The 17,413-nt window shown below is 44.3% G+C and overlaps 1 protein-coding gene across 1 annotated transcript in view; it reads left to right on the plus strand.

Moving 5' to 3' along the window:
• The window catches only part of LOC138630023 (semaphorin-3D), a 54,964-nt gene that overhangs the window by 37,074 nt on the left and 477 nt on the right, over window positions 1–17,413 (plus strand). Inside the window, exons 3-18 of the mRNA XM_069714107.1 lie at window positions 2,792–3,036; window positions 3,355–3,417; window positions 3,544–3,663; window positions 4,316–4,403; window positions 5,389–5,517; window positions 6,212–6,354; window positions 6,901–7,015; window positions 7,303–7,372; window positions 8,171–8,315; window positions 9,644–9,866; window positions 12,283–12,371; window positions 13,831–13,872; window positions 14,454–14,611; window positions 14,930–14,994; window positions 15,709–15,854; window positions 15,934–17,413. The exon at window positions 15,934–17,413 is cut by the window's right edge and continues 477 nt beyond it. Of these exons, the coding sequence (XP_069570208.1) occupies window positions 2,792–3,036; window positions 3,355–3,417; window positions 3,544–3,663; window positions 4,316–4,403; window positions 5,389–5,517; window positions 6,212–6,354; window positions 6,901–7,015; window positions 7,303–7,372; window positions 8,171–8,315; window positions 9,644–9,866; window positions 12,283–12,371; window positions 13,831–13,872; window positions 14,454–14,611; window positions 14,930–14,994; window positions 15,709–15,854; window positions 15,934–16,509 (2,417 nt within the window). The 3' untranslated portion in view covers window positions 16,510–17,413. The remainder of the gene's footprint in view (window positions 1–2,791; window positions 3,037–3,354; window positions 3,418–3,543; window positions 3,664–4,315; window positions 4,404–5,388; window positions 5,518–6,211; window positions 6,355–6,900; window positions 7,016–7,302; window positions 7,373–8,170; window positions 8,316–9,643; window positions 9,867–12,282; window positions 12,372–13,830; window positions 13,873–14,453; window positions 14,612–14,929; window positions 14,995–15,708; window positions 15,855–15,933) is intronic.

The following is a 17,413-nucleotide window of genomic DNA, read 5'->3' on the forward strand; positions in this document are numbered from 1 at the left end:
TCTTCTTGAATCTTCTTTTCTAATGAATGAGGGATTATTTTCAGATGGACCTCCAGAAAACTAAGAAGAAGGAGTGACTTTAGCTAACAACACCGAGAGAACTGATGGACACATTTTATTCACTTTGGATTTGATGAGAGAAGTTGAATGGGAGTCTATGGAGCCGGAGGCTTTTTGGAGCCGACCTCTGGTGGCACTCGCTGGTATTGCAGCTGAAGACACTTCTGGATCAGAACCATTTTACAGACCTGAAGCTACGAACTCTTTTATATCCAATCTGCAGATCTGAGATGCATTTTTACTCTTTTGACTTTCCAGTGAAGCTCTCCCACCGACAGACCGTCGTGGTGCAGATCGCGAACCGAGCAGCTTGCCGTGTGATTTAACCCGGTCCGCCTCCCTCAGGCCTTTTTATATCATGATGAAGGCTCTCCAACACTGAATGAGTCATTTACTGCAGCAGTGTGCTGAGACGGTCTCCAAAACACACTTCGTGTTGCCTTCATGCGTCGTCTGATTTATGGGAAAAGAGGCAGAACATGTTGACGTCATTATCAGAAAATGAGTCTTTCTACAAAAGAGGTGGACCTTCCCCTTAGATGGACGTTCACTCTTTTCTGGAAGCTTTTTTACAATCTTCCAGATTGTTGAATCGACTGTAAGCTACAGCAGTTAGTTGATGAATTCATTATTTTACAAGTCATTAATCACTGATTTGTGCTGCCAAAGAGAAGGAAATAGAGACGTTATTATAACTTTAATGTAAAAAGCCAGGTTTATTTTCTCTTTCCTGTTCAGATTAGTGGTATGAAAGGTAATTTCTCGGAGGAACTGTCGTCCCTCTGGCGTTAACACATCACGTCGCTGACAATCAGACGATGTGTGTTTTAGTTTCACGTCTTTCACTTCGACCGCACGAAACACAAACGTCCGAGCGTGCACTTTTAATGAAGCAAATCCAGTTTTAATCACCTCCCTGATTGCAGCCAATCAGAGTTCATCACGGGGAACGATCAATTATACACACACACACACACACACACACACACACACACACACACACACACACACTGATGCGTGTGCTGTGCAGGTGTTCGGCACGCACCTAGCTCCCCCACAGATTTTTGTTCTGCCTGAAGTCTTGAACAAATGTTTGCTATTATCCAAAACACTTTGCTGTCTTCACACACACACACACACACACACACACACACACACACACACACACACACACACACACACACACACACACACACACACACACACACACACACACACACACACACACACACACACTCTCTCTCTCAAACATTCATGGTTAGCTTGGTGTCTGTTCTCAGAGGAAATGATCCTGTTGATTGGACTCTGACAAGACGTGACGAGTTCAACAGCAGCCAGTCGACCGGCTTCATTCTGACGAAGTGAAACTAAAAACAACCTGAAAGACGATGAAGAAGTTTGAATTGATTTTAATCACAGTGACAGTCGATCGTTTTAAGACTTTCAAAGTGTGAAAAGTCGCTAAGTGGTCAGACTAATCCTGACCTCACTGACACACACACACACACACACACACACACACACACACACACACACACACACACACACACACACACACACACACACACACACACACACACACACACACACACACACACACACACACTTTAAGGTCTTTTATCTCCGGGTGCATCACTGGCTGCCATCAGACTGAACTCTGGTCTGAAGTTCAACGGGTCAAAATCTTACTGTCAATAGAAGAACTTTGAGATAGAGTTTCTAGACGGGGATGAAATCAGCAGAAGTTTTAAACATTTACACAATTAAACCCTAATTCCTCAAATCTCTTGCAAGTGTTCAAGTTAATCAATTATTTTTCATGTTAGACAAAATCAGTTATTTTGATTTCTAATGAATCTTCATCGTCATTTTGTCTTTTGGGTGTAAGAAAATATTTTTTTAAATTGTCTGTCACTGCTTCCTAAAAGCCTGCAACTCTAAAGATAATCCGTTTTTTGGTCTAATAAGACAAAGGAAAGCAACCTTTAGTGTTTGTGCTCAGAAAATTAGAATAAATTCCGTCCCTTTTAATCGACAAATCGACGGATGTTGTCGCTCTGAAACCGACTCCGCTGAGGACAAACTGAGGTCAGCCAAGAAAATCTATGTACATGATGAAATGTTAAGAAAACAGGAAACTTTAACATAGCAGAGGACTTTTGTGATGAAGTGTATATATTCAGACGACGTTATAATTATTGAACTATGCATCATTTCAGGGTGGATTTATTGTGGTTTGCCCTCCTCGCTCCGGTTATCGTTCACAGCTCGGGGAGTTCATGCTGACGGCGTCTCTGTTTTAACAGCGAGGCGGCCGAGCAGAGCTGCAGCTTCAAGCTTCATTTGCTCTGCTTGTCCACCTCGTTTTCTGCCTGCTTGAGCACCGACTCCCCAGAGTGAGTGTGTGTGTGTGTGTGTGTGTGTGTGTGTGTGTGTGTGTGAGTGTGAGTGTGAGTGAAAGTATTACAATTATTTCCTTTAGTAGTAAAACGACACGATCGACATACTTTATCGCCAGTGAAAGAAATGCATTAAACATTTTGTTGAAAAGAAAATTTGGATTTATTGTCACCAAAATCAAAAGTAAAGTCAGATGTTTTCTATTTAAAAAAGGTTGAAATTTTATGAATAGTATTGTAAAGGTGCATAAAAGTTTGAGTTAACAGCTGCAAGAACTGTATGTCAATTGTATGTTCCTGTTTGTCTGAAGAGTCTCTCCTGTGTCTCTCAGAGCTGAAGAACGGGTCGGCCGTGTTCTGGCAGGGTGGAGTCGCTGGAGTCGCTGGAGTCGCTGGAGTCGGCGGAGTTGCTGGAGTCGGTGGAGTCGCTGGAGTCGGCGGAGTCGGCGGAGTCGCTGGAGTCGGCGGGGGCTACGAGGCCCTGCTGCTGGACGAGGATCAGGGCTGGCTGCTGGTCGGAGGGAAAGACCACATCTACCTGCTGAGAGCCGACAGCCTGGAGCTGCCGGCACAGAAGGTGAAGCATGAAAACACGTCTTAATTCAACCTGCTGCAACGGAAATAAAACCATCAAACCGGCCTGATTCACTGAGAGGGCCAACAATATGACCTTTAACATCACCAGACAATCACAAGGTCAAATGACTGGTTTATTATTCAGCTCACAGTGAATCTATTGGAAATAATTCTGATAAGTGCTTCAGGCCCAAAATTTGTGATTTATCTCGTGCTCGGATGACGTGGAGGAAACCAGGTGATTTTGATTTGACCGCCTGTTTGCTGCGATGAAAAGTGTTGCTGATCTCTGAACAGTTCTTTGCTGTGTCTCGGTCAGATCCACTGGCCGGCTCAAAGACAACATGTGGAGCATTGCCTGATGACGGGGAAGAGTCTGGAGGTGAGAGTCCTGAAATCATCCACCAACAAACATCGTATGATGACGCTGTTTGTTTTAAAGGTTGTATGAACTGTGAAACGTGTTAAACTGAGAGTGAAGGTTTTTTCTTGTGTTTTATTTTTTCAGACAGAGTGCGCCAACTTCGTGCGTCTGCTGCAGCCTTTCAATAAAACCTTCGTGTACGCTTGCGGCACCGGAGCTTTCCACCCTCAGTGTGTGTTACTGCAGCTCGGCCACAACGCACAGGTACAACAGGAAGTCCTCATTCACTCCGTCCAACAGGGACGCCACACTAACTCTCTGAAATGTTGGACTCCAAGGTTAAACTTTGAGCTTCTAATGAGATTCAAACTTTCTGCTTTCTTGTTGTTTGTTGGTGCATTTATCCCTTTTTCTGTAAATTATTATCCACACATCGATAAACCAAAGACAAATTCAGTATTTTCAGCGCTGTTACGAATGATGTGTAATCGAAGAAATGTTTTCAGCACGAACAGATTACTGAACATGTCTGTCAGGATCAGGAAAAGAAGCTTCAACAAAGTCATTCTTCAATTCAATTCTTCACCTGCAAAACACACAAAAGGAATTAAATGACCATGAAGAGAAGGATGACAAATAAACACAAAACAACACACAAAGAGACACAAAACACACATTTGGTGAAACACACTACGTGTTTGTGTAGTTTGTTCTCAGAGGACCGACGTCCTCCGTCCAAGATCAGACACCACACAGTGTCCTTCTGTTTATTGATCATTCTGTGTGTGTGTGTGTGTGTGTGTGTGTGTGTGTGTGTGTGTGTGTGTGTGTGTGTGTGTGTGTGTGTGTGTGTGTGTGTGTGTGTGTGTGTGTGTGTGTGTGTGTGTGTGTGTGTGTGTGTGGTCTCTCTCTGCAGAACTCCTTCATGCTGCCTCACACGTTGGAGTCCGGCAGAGGAAAATGTCCCTACAGTCCCAACGAGCCCTTCGCTGCTCGGCTCACTGGTAGGTTTCTCACACACACACACACACACACACACACACACACACACACACACACACACACACGCACGCACGCACGCACGCACGCACGCACGCACACACACACACACACACACACACACACACACACACACACACACACACACACACACACACACACACACACACACACACACACACACACACACACACACACAGAGTGGATGCATTAAATCAGTGTCATTCTCCAACAGCCATGTTCATATTCTGGTGACACTAATGTTCTTCGGCGTACAATCGTCCGTCTGTCCGCCTGCTCGCCGTGTGTGTGGTCCGTGTGACTTATTTCACGTGCTGACGTCAGCTGTTGCCCCCGAACGCAACACCGAGGACATAAAGGACATAAAACACATCCACGCTGCACATCTGGATGTTTTTGACGAATTAAAGAGACACCATACATTTGTATAAACTGCTGGTTGTGTCTGTGTTGACAGTTCAGATCGTTTACTGCAGTAAAAGTACACAAACGTAGAAATACTTCATTACAAATAAGATTCCTGCAATCAAAATCCTGCTCGAGTAAAAGTACAAAGTATTTTTAGCCGAATGTGACTGAACCCATTCAGCCATAATTTCACTGGTGCAGCTGCTCGAGGTGGAATTTAAAACTTCTTGGAGTCAGTTAGTTTCACAACATAAGGGTCGGGTCCCTCCGAAGGGGCCGCCAGATAAATGTGAGGCGTTCGCAGCAGATTAATAAACTGCGGCGCTCTTCGCCAGCTGCACGCGGAGCTACAGGAAGTGCTTTCAGCCATTCAGGCAACTTTTTTAAATCAAAACAACTGAGTACAAAAATTGTAATTAACACTTTAGTCAATTATGAAAATCTCATAAACAAGATGAGAAGAATTTATATTTTTTCACATAAATGCACCGGCTTGCAAATATCTACTTAACAATAAAATAATATTGTGTTGTCCTTCTTTCCGTGTTTCTTCCTCCACAGACGGTGAACTGTACGCTGGCACCTCGGTGGATTTTATGGGAGCCAACGCCGCCATCTTCCGCACGTCGATCCAGGGCAGCAGTCAGCATTACATCCGCACCGAAGCCTACGACCACAACTGGCTCAACGGTGAGAAGAGCCGGGAGGTCATTTTCAGGTCTCAGTTACGACCAGCATTTTATTACATTTTATTACATTTTATTACATTTTATAACATTTTATTACATCGACCAAGTTCATCTTCAGTCCAGCAACCAGAACTTCTGTCCTGAAACAATACTTCATACATCTCAGTTTTTCTGTGGGAATTTGATTCATCGCAATTTTATTTGGTCAAAAAACAACAACATTATTAACTAAAAGTCTTAAAACCAGACGTTTACACAGGCTACCGCTCTGGACCAATCAGCAACCAGCAGTGATGTCATCATCCAGCAGTGATGTCATCATCCAGCAGTGATGTCATCGTTGGTTTGTGAACGTTATGAATCCTCCAGTTCAGATTCTGTCAGTCACCATCTTTGCTAGTTCGGAGCAGGAAGTGACCATATTTGGACGAGCTGGGGGAGGAGCCAGCGGTGGATCTGGTTCGTAGCTTTAGACCTGGAAGCTACGAACACTTTTATATTCACTCTGTGGTCGGTGGCGACGACAAAATCTGACCTGGAGGCTTGATAAAGTTCACAAACCAACAGGTGACGTCACCTTTTTAATCTTGAGACGTGAAACAAAAACAAACATCCCAATTTAAAAGAACTGCGACAACAAACGCGCGATCGTCCTCCATCGTCCTGAGAGCTGAAGGTGGTCCGTCTCCCCTCAGAGCCGGAGTTCGTGGGCTCCTTCTCCGTCCCCGACACTCACAGCCCCGACGACGACAAGGTGTACTTCTTCTTCAAGGAGCGGGCGGTGGAGGCGGGGCCGTGGGACCGCAGGGTGTACAGCCGGGTGGCTCGAGTCTGCAAGGTACTCGTTGGGGTTCACGTCTTCATGGAGGGATTAGTCTGAAAACAACATCTCCGTCAGACCTCTGCATCTTTATTTCGTATCGATCCACACGCCGCTAAATAATACAGCAACTACCTTGGGAATATAAAAAATAAGACCATTATTGGCAGAAATGATGTCGCCAGCAAAGTTTTATGATAAATCAGTTAACATATTTACTGTTAATGGAAAACTTGTTATCAGAAGTTTACGAGAAATTTGGTGAACTGTGGTGTTGAAGTCATTTCAAATCACACAATCTGGCTGCAAATATTTTGCTTTTGTAAGTGAAAGATTTTAGATTACAACATAATTTATTGTCGAGTTCATGTTTCACCTCCTCTCCTCTCCTCTCCTCTCCTCTCCTCTCCTCTCCTCTCCTCTCCTCTCCTCTCCTCTCCTTTCCTTTCCTCTCCTCTCCTCTCCTCTCCTCTCCTCTCCTCTCCTCTCCTCTCCTCTCCTCTCCTCTCCTCTCCTCTCCTGTCCTCTCCTCTCCTCTCCTCCCTCCTCTCTCCCTCCATCCAGAATGACGTTGGGGGGAAGAGGAGTCTGATCAACCGTTGGACGACCTTCCTCAAAGCCCGGTTGGTCTGTTCTGTCCCGGGTCCATCTGGAGTCGACACACAGTTCGATGAGCTCGGTAACTTCCCTCCTCTTCCCTCCTCTTCCCTCCTCTTCCCTCCTCTTCCCTCCTCTTCCCTCCTCTTCCCTCCTCTTCCTTCCTCCTGGTCTGGAACAGACCTTTGATATCACGGTTATCTCTCTCTAACCCTCCTTTATCTTTAAACAAAAGCACAATGAAGAACTGCAGTAAATGTCACCTCCTTTCCTTCCTGTCCTCCCTCCTTCCCTCCTTCCTTTCCTCCTCCCTTGGCTTTTGATTTGATTCATAATGTTGTATTTGAAATGAATCTGTGTTTTTTCTAGAGGACATCTTTGTTCTGGAGACCAAAGACCCTCAGAGCCCGTCCATCTACGGAGTCTTCAGCACATCCAGGTGACTCAGGAAATACTTCCAATGAAAAACTTATTCAAATGAATAAATGATAAAGAGTTCAAACACTCCAGTATCAATATGTACGTGTTTAATTTGTCATTTTAATGTGAAACATCAAAGCTAAGTTTAGTTTAAATTTAGCTGAATATTTACAATATCAAAATATAACTACAATTATTTTTTGGGTTTAAATAACATAACTTAACCTTTTTTCGCACGTAGACAACTTTAAGAATGAACCACTGACATAAATCTACAGATTTTATGATTTCTAAAAGCTAATTATGTAAATGTAATATTTTAGTTTTTAATTAAACAGTTTTTTAGTCCTGTGAATTATGATCTGGTTCCAGGTTTGTTATTAGTTTCTAATTAGTTTATTTATTCCGTAAACAGTCAAATCTCCCAAAAAAACAACAACACCTAAGATTTGCAAAGTCTTCCTCGTGTGATTTTATTCCCTCAGATTTCCATAAATCTCCCGGAGGACGTGACCTCGGTGGGAGTCACGACTGAAATAACGTGTTTCTTTTCAGTCCAGTTTACTGAAGAACTTCTAATTAAAACTTTATTGTCACTTTAACCACTGAAGCAAAGTTCTCGTGCTTCGACGTGCGCGCCCAGCGGTGCGGAGCAGCAGAGGTCAGGTGTGGGTGGGTGTCTGGGGTCAAAGTTGAAGAGGCCCGGCTGGTTGTGTTATCGTTGCCCCGCCGTAGAGGAGCACTCCCACCTCGTCTCCTCCTTCGCTGCTTCCTTCCTTCCTTCATCCTTCACCAACACCTCCTCTCCCTCCCACAGCTCCATATTTCGTGGCTCAGCGGTGTGTGTCTTCTCCATGGCGTCCATTCGTGCTGCTTTCAACGGACCGTTCGCCCATAAGGAAGGTCCGGACTACCGCTGGGTCGAGTACAAGGGCCGCATCCCCTACCCGAGACCAGGAACTGTGAGTACAACACACAACACACTGGGATAACAGGTTGTTTACACTCTTCTACCAGGCAGGAGTTACAGTCCTTCAGCTGCAATACCAGCGAGTGCCACTAGAGGTCGGCTCCAAAAAGCCTCCGGCTCCATAGACTCCCATTCAACTTCTCTCATCAAATCCAAAGTGAATAAAATGTCTCCATCAGTTATCTCGGTGTTGTTAGCTAAAGTCACTCCTTCTTCTTAGTTTTCTGGAGGTCCATCTGAAAATAATCCCTCATTCATTAGAAAAGAAGATTCAAGAAGACCTGTTTTTGGGGGGCGTGTCTGTTTGATTGACAGGTCTGTGGTGCAGACAGGTCATAGGTGGGCGGGGCATAGTGTCCATGAGTGGAAACCAACAGTGATTAGTTTGTGAGCTGTCGTTCTGCAACCTCGAGTTCAGCACTTCTGAGGTGAACTGGCCCTTTAAGGACAGTTTGTTTTTTTTAACAGGTTGTCGTTTTAATTTCCAAAAAGCTGCCATATTAAAGCTTAACGGCCCATAATTCTTTGCCAACACAGTGGAGCCACGATAGTCTTCCTGTTTGTGTGAAACTAAGAGTTTCCGGTGAGATCACACACACGAAGGCTGTAATGAAAACAAGCTGATGAAGCTGTGAGGCAGAACGTCTGGTGATTTAACACCTCGCTGGGAGCTCCTCTGGGAACCCTCAACCTGTCACGAGGGTTTCAGTGTGTGTGTGTGTGTGTGTGTGTGTGTGTGTGTGTGTGTGTGTGTGTGTGTGTGTGTGTGTGTGTGTGTGTGTGTGTGTGTGTGTGTGTGTGTGTCAGGTGTGGTTTCACTGCCTGTCGGGGAGGTCAGCTCTCTGCGGAGGGCTGTTGGATCTCGAGGTTGATTGCAGGGAGGTGAAGTCACGTCAGGCGGAAAGATGGAAACCAAAATGAAGCCGTCACAGAGATTCTGCGGTCGTAACCCCCTGAACACAGAAAATAATCACTCCCATCTTGTTCACTGAAGCTTATTTACTTCTCTCTGTTATCCTCAGATGTGGTTCGACCACAGTCTGGATATAAAAGTGTTCGTAGCTTCAGGTCTGTAAAATGGTCCTGATCCAGAAGTGTCTTCAGCTGCAATACCAGCGAGTGCCACTAGAGGTCGGCTCCAAAAAGCCTCCGGCTCCATAGACTCCCATTCAACTTCTCTCATCAAATCCAAAGTGAATAAAATGTGTCCATCAGTTATCTCGGTGTTGTTAGCTAAAGTCACTCCTTCTTCTTAGTTTTCTGGAGGTCCATCTGAAAATAATCCCTCATATGTTAACATCCCTCCGGTTTGTCCTCCAGTGTCCCAGCGAGACCTACGACGCCCTCCACAAGTCCACCAAGGACTTCCCGGACGAGGTGGTGAGCTTCATGCGGCAGCACCAGCTGATGTGGGAGCCCGTCCTGCCGCTGGGCGGCCGACCCGTCCTGACCCGGGTCAACTCCACCTACATGCTGAAGAGGGTCGTCGTGGACCGGGTGGACGCAGAGGACGGACCCTACGACGTCCTGCACCTGGGCACAGGTGAGGAGATGAAGAGGGAGAGTTTTTAATAACACAAGTGCAGCCGATGACGTGTCTCTGCTCTCATTTATTAAGCAAATATTTCAAAGATAACTACAGTCGTTGAATCTGAACTTGAAGTGCTGGACTTTTTTGTAATTAGAGATATTTCAGTTGATTGAGAGCACGAAGGAAAAGGAGTAACAGAAGCACGGAAGGAAAGACGAGAAGAAGAAAAACTACGATGAAAATAAACTGATATTAAATGACACTTTTATTAAAAATGTTTCCAACGAGGATCACATGGAAGATAAACTTTCTCATGGAAATGAAAAGGGATTAAAAAGACATTTTTTTTCTGCTGATGGATGTGGTGGTCGGAGAGAGGAGAGAAGAGGAAGAGAGCTACTCTTCATCAAAACAGAGAAAAACCAGAGATGAAGCAGGAATGAAAAACAAAATATAAGAAATCAAATGTCCATTTTTACTTTGGTGAATCAGCTCAAACTGATTTTAACTAAATGGATCCAGAGTTTAAGCCCGACGTAGAAAAAAGTTTATGTAGTGAGAGTTTAGTGTTGTGTCATCATGCTTTCATTCATAATTTCCTTAAAGCACCTGTGAAGGTGTGAAACGGAGAGCTTTTATTTTGGCGGGGTGAACTGGTTCCTGAGTGCTTAGCCTGTTTTTTTTCTTTCTTCTTCTTTGCGACTGTCACAGCTGCAGGAACTCGGTGGGTGTGTGCACATCGGTATTTATGATCCTGTGTGTGTGTGTGTGTGTGTGTGTGTGTGTGTGTGTGTGTGTGTGCGTGTGCGTGTGTGTGTGTGTGTGATTAATGGTGGAAGTTATTTAACCGGCGGTGACAGGCCGACGGGGCCAGAGGTTCTCCGGCTGCTCCATACATCTCCTCTAAGTGGATTCCTCTCCAACATCTCTCATCTCCTCCATCAGCTGCACATTTACCTGCCTGATAAACGCTCCTTCTGCTCTTTCAAGTGCTCTGATTCCCTCGTGATGAATCTCTCCACTCGTCTGACCAGTTGACAGATGATTTGTATGGGTGGATGATGTCCTTATTTCACATGTAGCCACGTGCTAACATCACGGTAGTTTATTCTAAAATTAAATTGTAGCTTTGAAAAGTCTGCAGGTCACCCAGAGGTCACGCGTTGAGTTGTGGCTCGTTAATTCCGTTTTAAGCACCCAAACCTCCCTGTTATTGTTGCTGAATTAAGCCACACGAGGTCCTTAAAAATCTGTTAACAATTACATGTCAATAATTCTGGCTTTAATGACCTACTTATCCTACTTTTGTTGTTTTTCAGACATTATCTTTCTTGTTTTTAAATGTCAAAATCACTTTAAACCTTCAAATAATCAGTGTTTAGATATGAGGACGTTAAATCTGTATTTAGTTTATGTAGAATTAAATAGTGCAGAACAGAGTTTTATGAGTTTTTGTTTTTGCCATTTAAATCCCATTAAAAGACCAAAATCAACAGCATTAGTCCCATTTGATCCTTCAGATGATGTAAATCTTATAAAACAGTCCACAGACATAAAGTTTTATTCTTAAAGAAGGCTCAAACAGCCAGGCAGTGGAGCTTTTAGCAAACTTTACTCTCACAGGAGGAAACAGATAATTTGTTAGGGACTATTTTCTGTCGCGGAAGAATCTAAATCTCGTATTTGGATATTTGTGGGTCTGTTTTTTTAGCAGCTGCATCATCACATTTCTTAAATTATAATAAATCTGTGCCAGTGAGTAGCAAATCCGTGTGTCTGAGGTTCCCATAGCAACGACCCTTGACCTCACCTGACCGGAGGCCTTAAATTTCAACCACCAGGTCTAAATCTGAACTCCTGACTGACTTCCTGCTGTGGTGCTGCTGCAGCCTGAAGCTGTAAATAAAGAGGGTCAAAGGTCAAACCGAACCGTAAAAATGTTTTGGAAATTATATTATTGTTTAAAATATAACTTACTGTGACTTTGAGAAGGAAACCATGCGAGTCCTCAGTGGTTAAGAAGAGAAAACTGGAGCTGTTGATGGTAGAAATGAATAATCCTGTTTGAAATCTAAATAGCAAATTAACTGAAATAGTTTAAGATAAAAAAAATTTGTCATTTTAACAGTGTTTGTTTCATCACTTTAAACCTTTTATTTGCCTGATAAGAGATTTATTAAATTTGTTTTGTATCTTCTGAACTTTAAAAAACAAAATGCAGCCTACAAAATCAGCAAACAATATTCGACAAAAACAGAATTCTGTGGTTTTTTTGGGATACAGTTATGGATGCAGAATTAAAAACCTTTCCTGTAAATAATGAACCAGGCGAGAGTTTGGTTTCAAAGCCTAAATATGAATGCACATTTGTAATATATCATTATTATGTGTTCACTGACTTATCAGTATTTGTTCTGTTCTTTTCCAGATGATGGGAAGGTGGTGAAGGTGGTGTTGGTCCTTAAAGTTAACTCGGCCTCGGAGGAGATCATCCTGGAGGAGCTGACCGTCTTCCAGGTGAGACGCAGCCGTCCAGGAAGGTTTCTGAAAGACAAAACGTCCAAACACAAATGTGCTTCTACCCAGCGAGGCAGCTGGAAGTTTAGTGTTCGAACCACAGACTGTTTCTAAAAGAGTTCGTAGCTTCAGGTCTGTAAAATGGTTCTGATCCAGAAGTGTCTTCAGCTGCAATACCAGCGAGTGCCACTAGAGGTCGGCTCCAAAAAGCCTCCGGCTCCATAGACTCCCATTCAACTTCTCTCATCAAATCCAAAGTGAATAAAATGTGTCCATCAGTTATCTCGGTGTTGTTAACTAAAGTCACTCCTTCTTCTTAGTTTTCTGGAGGTCCATCTGAAAATAATCCCTCATATGTTATCACACAGAAGCTCAAACACACTCCGCATTTTTATAGCTAAAATGTTTTGGTGTCCACCTGCAGATCTGTCTGGAAAACATCCAGTAAACATGAATAAACAGAGCAGGGCACATATTTCCCAAGAAGCTAATGGATGCGGTGAGGGGGGGGGGGGTAAAGACAAAAATAGGGGCGGGAAATAAAAGAATATGTGAGAGAAGGAAGCAGAAACTGAAATGGAGAAATTAAAGCTGAACACAGGTGAAAGGAAGGAAGACAACATCCTGCCAGCACGTCTCCTCACAGCTGGAATAAACACGCTTCCAGCAGCTGTTTCACAGTTTATTTGCTGGTTTCCTGTAAAAATAAATCCACGCTCCTCCTCCTCCTCCTCCTCCTCCTCCATCATCTCCTCCTCTTCCTCCTCCTCCTCCACCCGGCTTGCGGAGGTCAGGGGTCGCCGACTCCCTTTTGTGAGATGCTGAAACACGCAAGCGAGCCGGACAACTGGAGCTGCGGGGTAATTTCATCCCTCTGAAGACGGAGAAAGACACTTATTAGATTCCTGGTCTCAGTAGCTGCTCTGACCTTCGTTTAGCGTCGACCTCCGAAAGGCTGAAATATGAGTTTACTTAAAGGGCCGTTCCGCTTTTTAGGCGTCAGTCACACAAGTCGAACCTCCTTCCTACATTCCTGCAGTCATAATATGAGAAGTCTGTTTACTGAAAGACTGTTTTTATTTCTGTTTATGCTACTTTATTATCTCTACAGGACTTTTTTCTGCATTTTATTACCTGCTGGAGTTGAAGGTTACTTTACAGACCATTTTTACACACATAAAATACGATGTGTTGCTATAAATTGAATTAAAAACTAATATTTACAAATAGAGGTGAAATACTTTGACGATTAAAATAACTGAGCCAAAGAAATCAATTGAAAACCATTTTGATAGTCATTTAAATCATTCTTCATTTAAATACCTGAAACGTTTTGTGGTTGTACCGTCTCAGTCACATTTCTGACAGTGTGGTTTTAATACTTCAATAAATACCTGAGGACTTCTTCTGCCAAATATTCATGAATATTTTGTGTCCATTCTGTCTCTTCATCCCACAGAGTCCGACTCCCATCCTGAGCATGCAGCTGTCCACCAAAAGAGTAGGTCCTCCTCCTCCTCCTCCTCCTCCTCCTCCTCCTCCTCCTCCTCCTCCTCCTCCTCCTCCTCCTCCACCTCCTCCGTCTGTCTGTCTGTCTACTTACAAATTACACAACAGATTAATTTGAGGACCTGCTTTCAATCATATAACCTATAATAATAATCATTAATAATGTTCTAACTAGCCGAGCTGCTGTGTTGCAGCCTCTTGAACTTCCAGGATGATTCAGGGTTTACAATCAGATAAAAACGTGAAGATAAATCCTCCCAGATGTTTCTCCAGAACAGTTCAACGCAGTAAATTTTGAGTTCAGACATCCAGATGACAGATTTACTGATAAATGTAAAGATATATATTAAGAATATTGTTGCAGGAGGACAAAGTGCAACTTACAAGTGAAAAAGAGATGAAAGGAGGTGAATCCACAAAAATGTAATGAATCTCTCTCCTCTTCCTCCTCTTGTTCTCCTCTCCTCTCCTCTCCTCTCCTCTCCTCTCCTCTCCTCTCCTCTCCTCTCCTCTCCTCTCCTCTCCTCTCCTCTCCTCTCCTCTCCTCTCCTCTCCTCTCCCTCTCCTCCACAGGAGCAGCTGTTTGTGTCCAGTGAGCTCGGTGTGGTCCAGTTGGGTCTCCAGAGGTGTGAGTTGTACGGTTCTGCCTGTGCTGAGTGCTGTCTGTCCAGAGACCCGTACTGCTCGTGGGACGGACAGACCTGCTCCAGATACTTCACCACCAGCAAGAGGTAGAGATGCTCGGAGACAGAACGTTGACCAGCACCAGAGAATCCAGCTTAGATCAGATTTCTGATCTGATTCAATATTCTGTCATGAAAAAATACAATATCACCTTTTTATTTGAGTTCTTATCTTATCTTGTTGCATTGAACTGATGAAATGCTCCTTTAAATTCAACCAAACATGAAACGAGTCCTTCTAAGGAGACAGATACACAGCGGAGACCCTGATCTCTGTGTGTGTGTGTGTGTGTGTGTGTGTGTGTGTGTGTGTGTGTGTGTGTGTGTGTGTGTGTGTGTGTGTGTGTGTGTGTGTGTGTGTGTCAGGCGGGCTCGGAGACAGGATGTGAAGTACGGAGATCCCTGGAGTCAGTGTCCCGTCACAGAGGACGGTAAGAACCTCCGTCTGGTATGAATAAACTGCTGGAAATATGTTCCTGTCGTCAGCCACATCGTGGACGGAGGATTTACACACACACACACACACACACACACACACACACACACACACACACACACACACACACACACACACACACACACACACACACATATTTTAAAGTGGCAGTAGGAATGTAAAAATGTCTGAGCAGGACAACGCTTTGTCTCGTGGCTTCAGAGGAGATCTTCATAAATCTCTGACTGTTTGAGTTTTGACAGCGAGTGAATACCTGAAGATCATATGACTTGATTTTATGAAATTAAAAAAAAACCTGCGATCAAAGAGTCTTCATGTGAATTAAAATACTAATGAGTTTTTAATCTGAAGTATTCAGGATGGAGTCAAATCCAAACTGAGGTTAGACCTCAAAACACATAAAAACACGTTATTATGCAGCTATTTCTACATATTTTTGGAGGTGTGGCGCCCTCTAGAGGACGTACTGTGTAACTGCAGTTTTGCATCCAAAAACACTGAGTAAAGGTTAAAACTATAATATAATAATAATAATAACAATATAAATAAAAGATTAAATGTGTTTCTTGCTGACTCCTGCAGGTGTTTGTGCTCATAATCACTCCGACCACCAGAAATATGTTCATCATGTTATTATTATCATCCCGTTTCCCTAAAATGTCATGTGATCTTCATATGTGTGTGTCAGACTCGGCCTCCGTGGAGGTGAAGGTGGTGTACGGCGTGGAGGGGAACTCCACCTTCCTGGAGTGCGTCCCTCGGTCGTCGCAGGCTGAGATCAGGTGGACGACGCAGCCGTCAGACGGCCAGCAGCAAACCGCCGAGAGCCGAGAGGTGAGTCCCGCCCGTCCTCGTACGTCCTGTCCTGTCCTCCGATGGGTGTCTCATCCTGACCGTCTCCGTCTCCTCTCAGCTGCCTCACGGCGACGACGACGACGAGCGCTCCCTCCGCATGAAGCGAGGGCTGCTGCTGCAGCGCCTGCAGCTGGCCGACGCCGGCCTCTACACCTGCAGCAGCCGCGAGCACTCCTACAGCCAGGTTCTGACCCGGTACCGCCTGCACGTCATCCCCAACCACAGCCTCCACCCGCACAGCCACACCCACAACCAGCCGGGCCCCGTGGTGCCGGGGAGGACCGTCGCTGGGTTTCTGGATCAGTCCGGGCCTCCTCCTCCTCTGCCGGGACACAGGAACTCGTGGCTGCCGCAGAATCCTCAGCATCCTCAGCATCCTCAGCATCCTCAGCATCCTCAGCATCCTCAGCATCCTCAGCATCCTCAGCATCCTCAGCATCCTCAGCATCTCCCCCTCAGGAGCTACAAGGACCTGCTGATGGTCGACAGCAACAGCCTGAGCGTGGACGAGTACTGCGAGCAGCTGTGGTACCGAGAGAAGCGCCGGCAGCAGAAGCTGCGCACGCTGAAGATGAAGCAGGAGAGCAGGAAAGCCCGGGTGAGGAGGAACAACCCGCCGGAGGGTCCCCTCTAGTCCCACCCCCCACCCCACCCCGCCTCCCTGTCCCCCCTGCAGGACACAGAGACTGACGGAGGACGGTAGGTCCTGGACACGCAGAGGACGGAGAGCTGGTGAAGAGACTCTGAGTATATTCACCACGAGAGACTCGTATTCAGAAGCAGAGTCGTGTCTCTTCCACATGTAGATCAAACAGCACGTAGAAGACGTATATTTTTATCTCTGAATTCATGTTTTTAACACATTAAATCAAACAGCGTCATTCGTTCTGGGGGTTTAAGAACAATGTTCTGACCATCTCTGCGGAAACAAGTGAACAAAGAAGGAAACGATGACTTTGGTCGCACTTTGTTTGACATCATGTCACCTTCAGGTTACTTTAACAAACAGTTAGAAAATATCTATTTAGTGAAAAATAATAGTGTTTCTGCTTTAATCTAAATTACAACATAGAAAAATGACACGTTTCATTTTAAACGTGCAGTCTTAGACTTGTGTTTCACAGCAGTTACGGAGTTTTATTTGTATTTTTATTCAGCACAAACATTATTTAAAGAATATTTTCAGATTAACAAGAAAATCTATAACATGCAGCTCCTTGTTTATCAACTTTTTTACACTCTTACACTTATACAGCATTTATTTTTTCTTTTCCTACAAAGTGGCAGGTACTTTATATCTGTAACAACTGACATTTTCTCCAGCTCCATTATAATTAATATGAAACCTTGTGGGATTTTATTGGAGGTAGTTTATAATTTGCAGCCGACTACTCTTCAGCACAAACACAGGAGCCGTAAATAAATGTGTTACCGAACCGTTCAGATTTAAAACCAGGATTTTTAAAATCACTGGATGTGTTGGAGAGGAACTAAACATGAACAACTTTTACTTTAATGCTTGTAATTTCTTAATATTT

This window comes from Brachyistius frenatus, unplaced genomic scaffold, assembly GCF_029030835.1.
Source record: "Brachyistius frenatus isolate BFR_SWC_R1_liver_20210118 unplaced genomic scaffold, ASM2903083v1 Contig_126, whole genome shotgun sequence".
Taxonomy (NCBI): domain Eukaryota; kingdom Metazoa; phylum Chordata; class Actinopteri; family Embiotocidae; genus Brachyistius; species Brachyistius frenatus.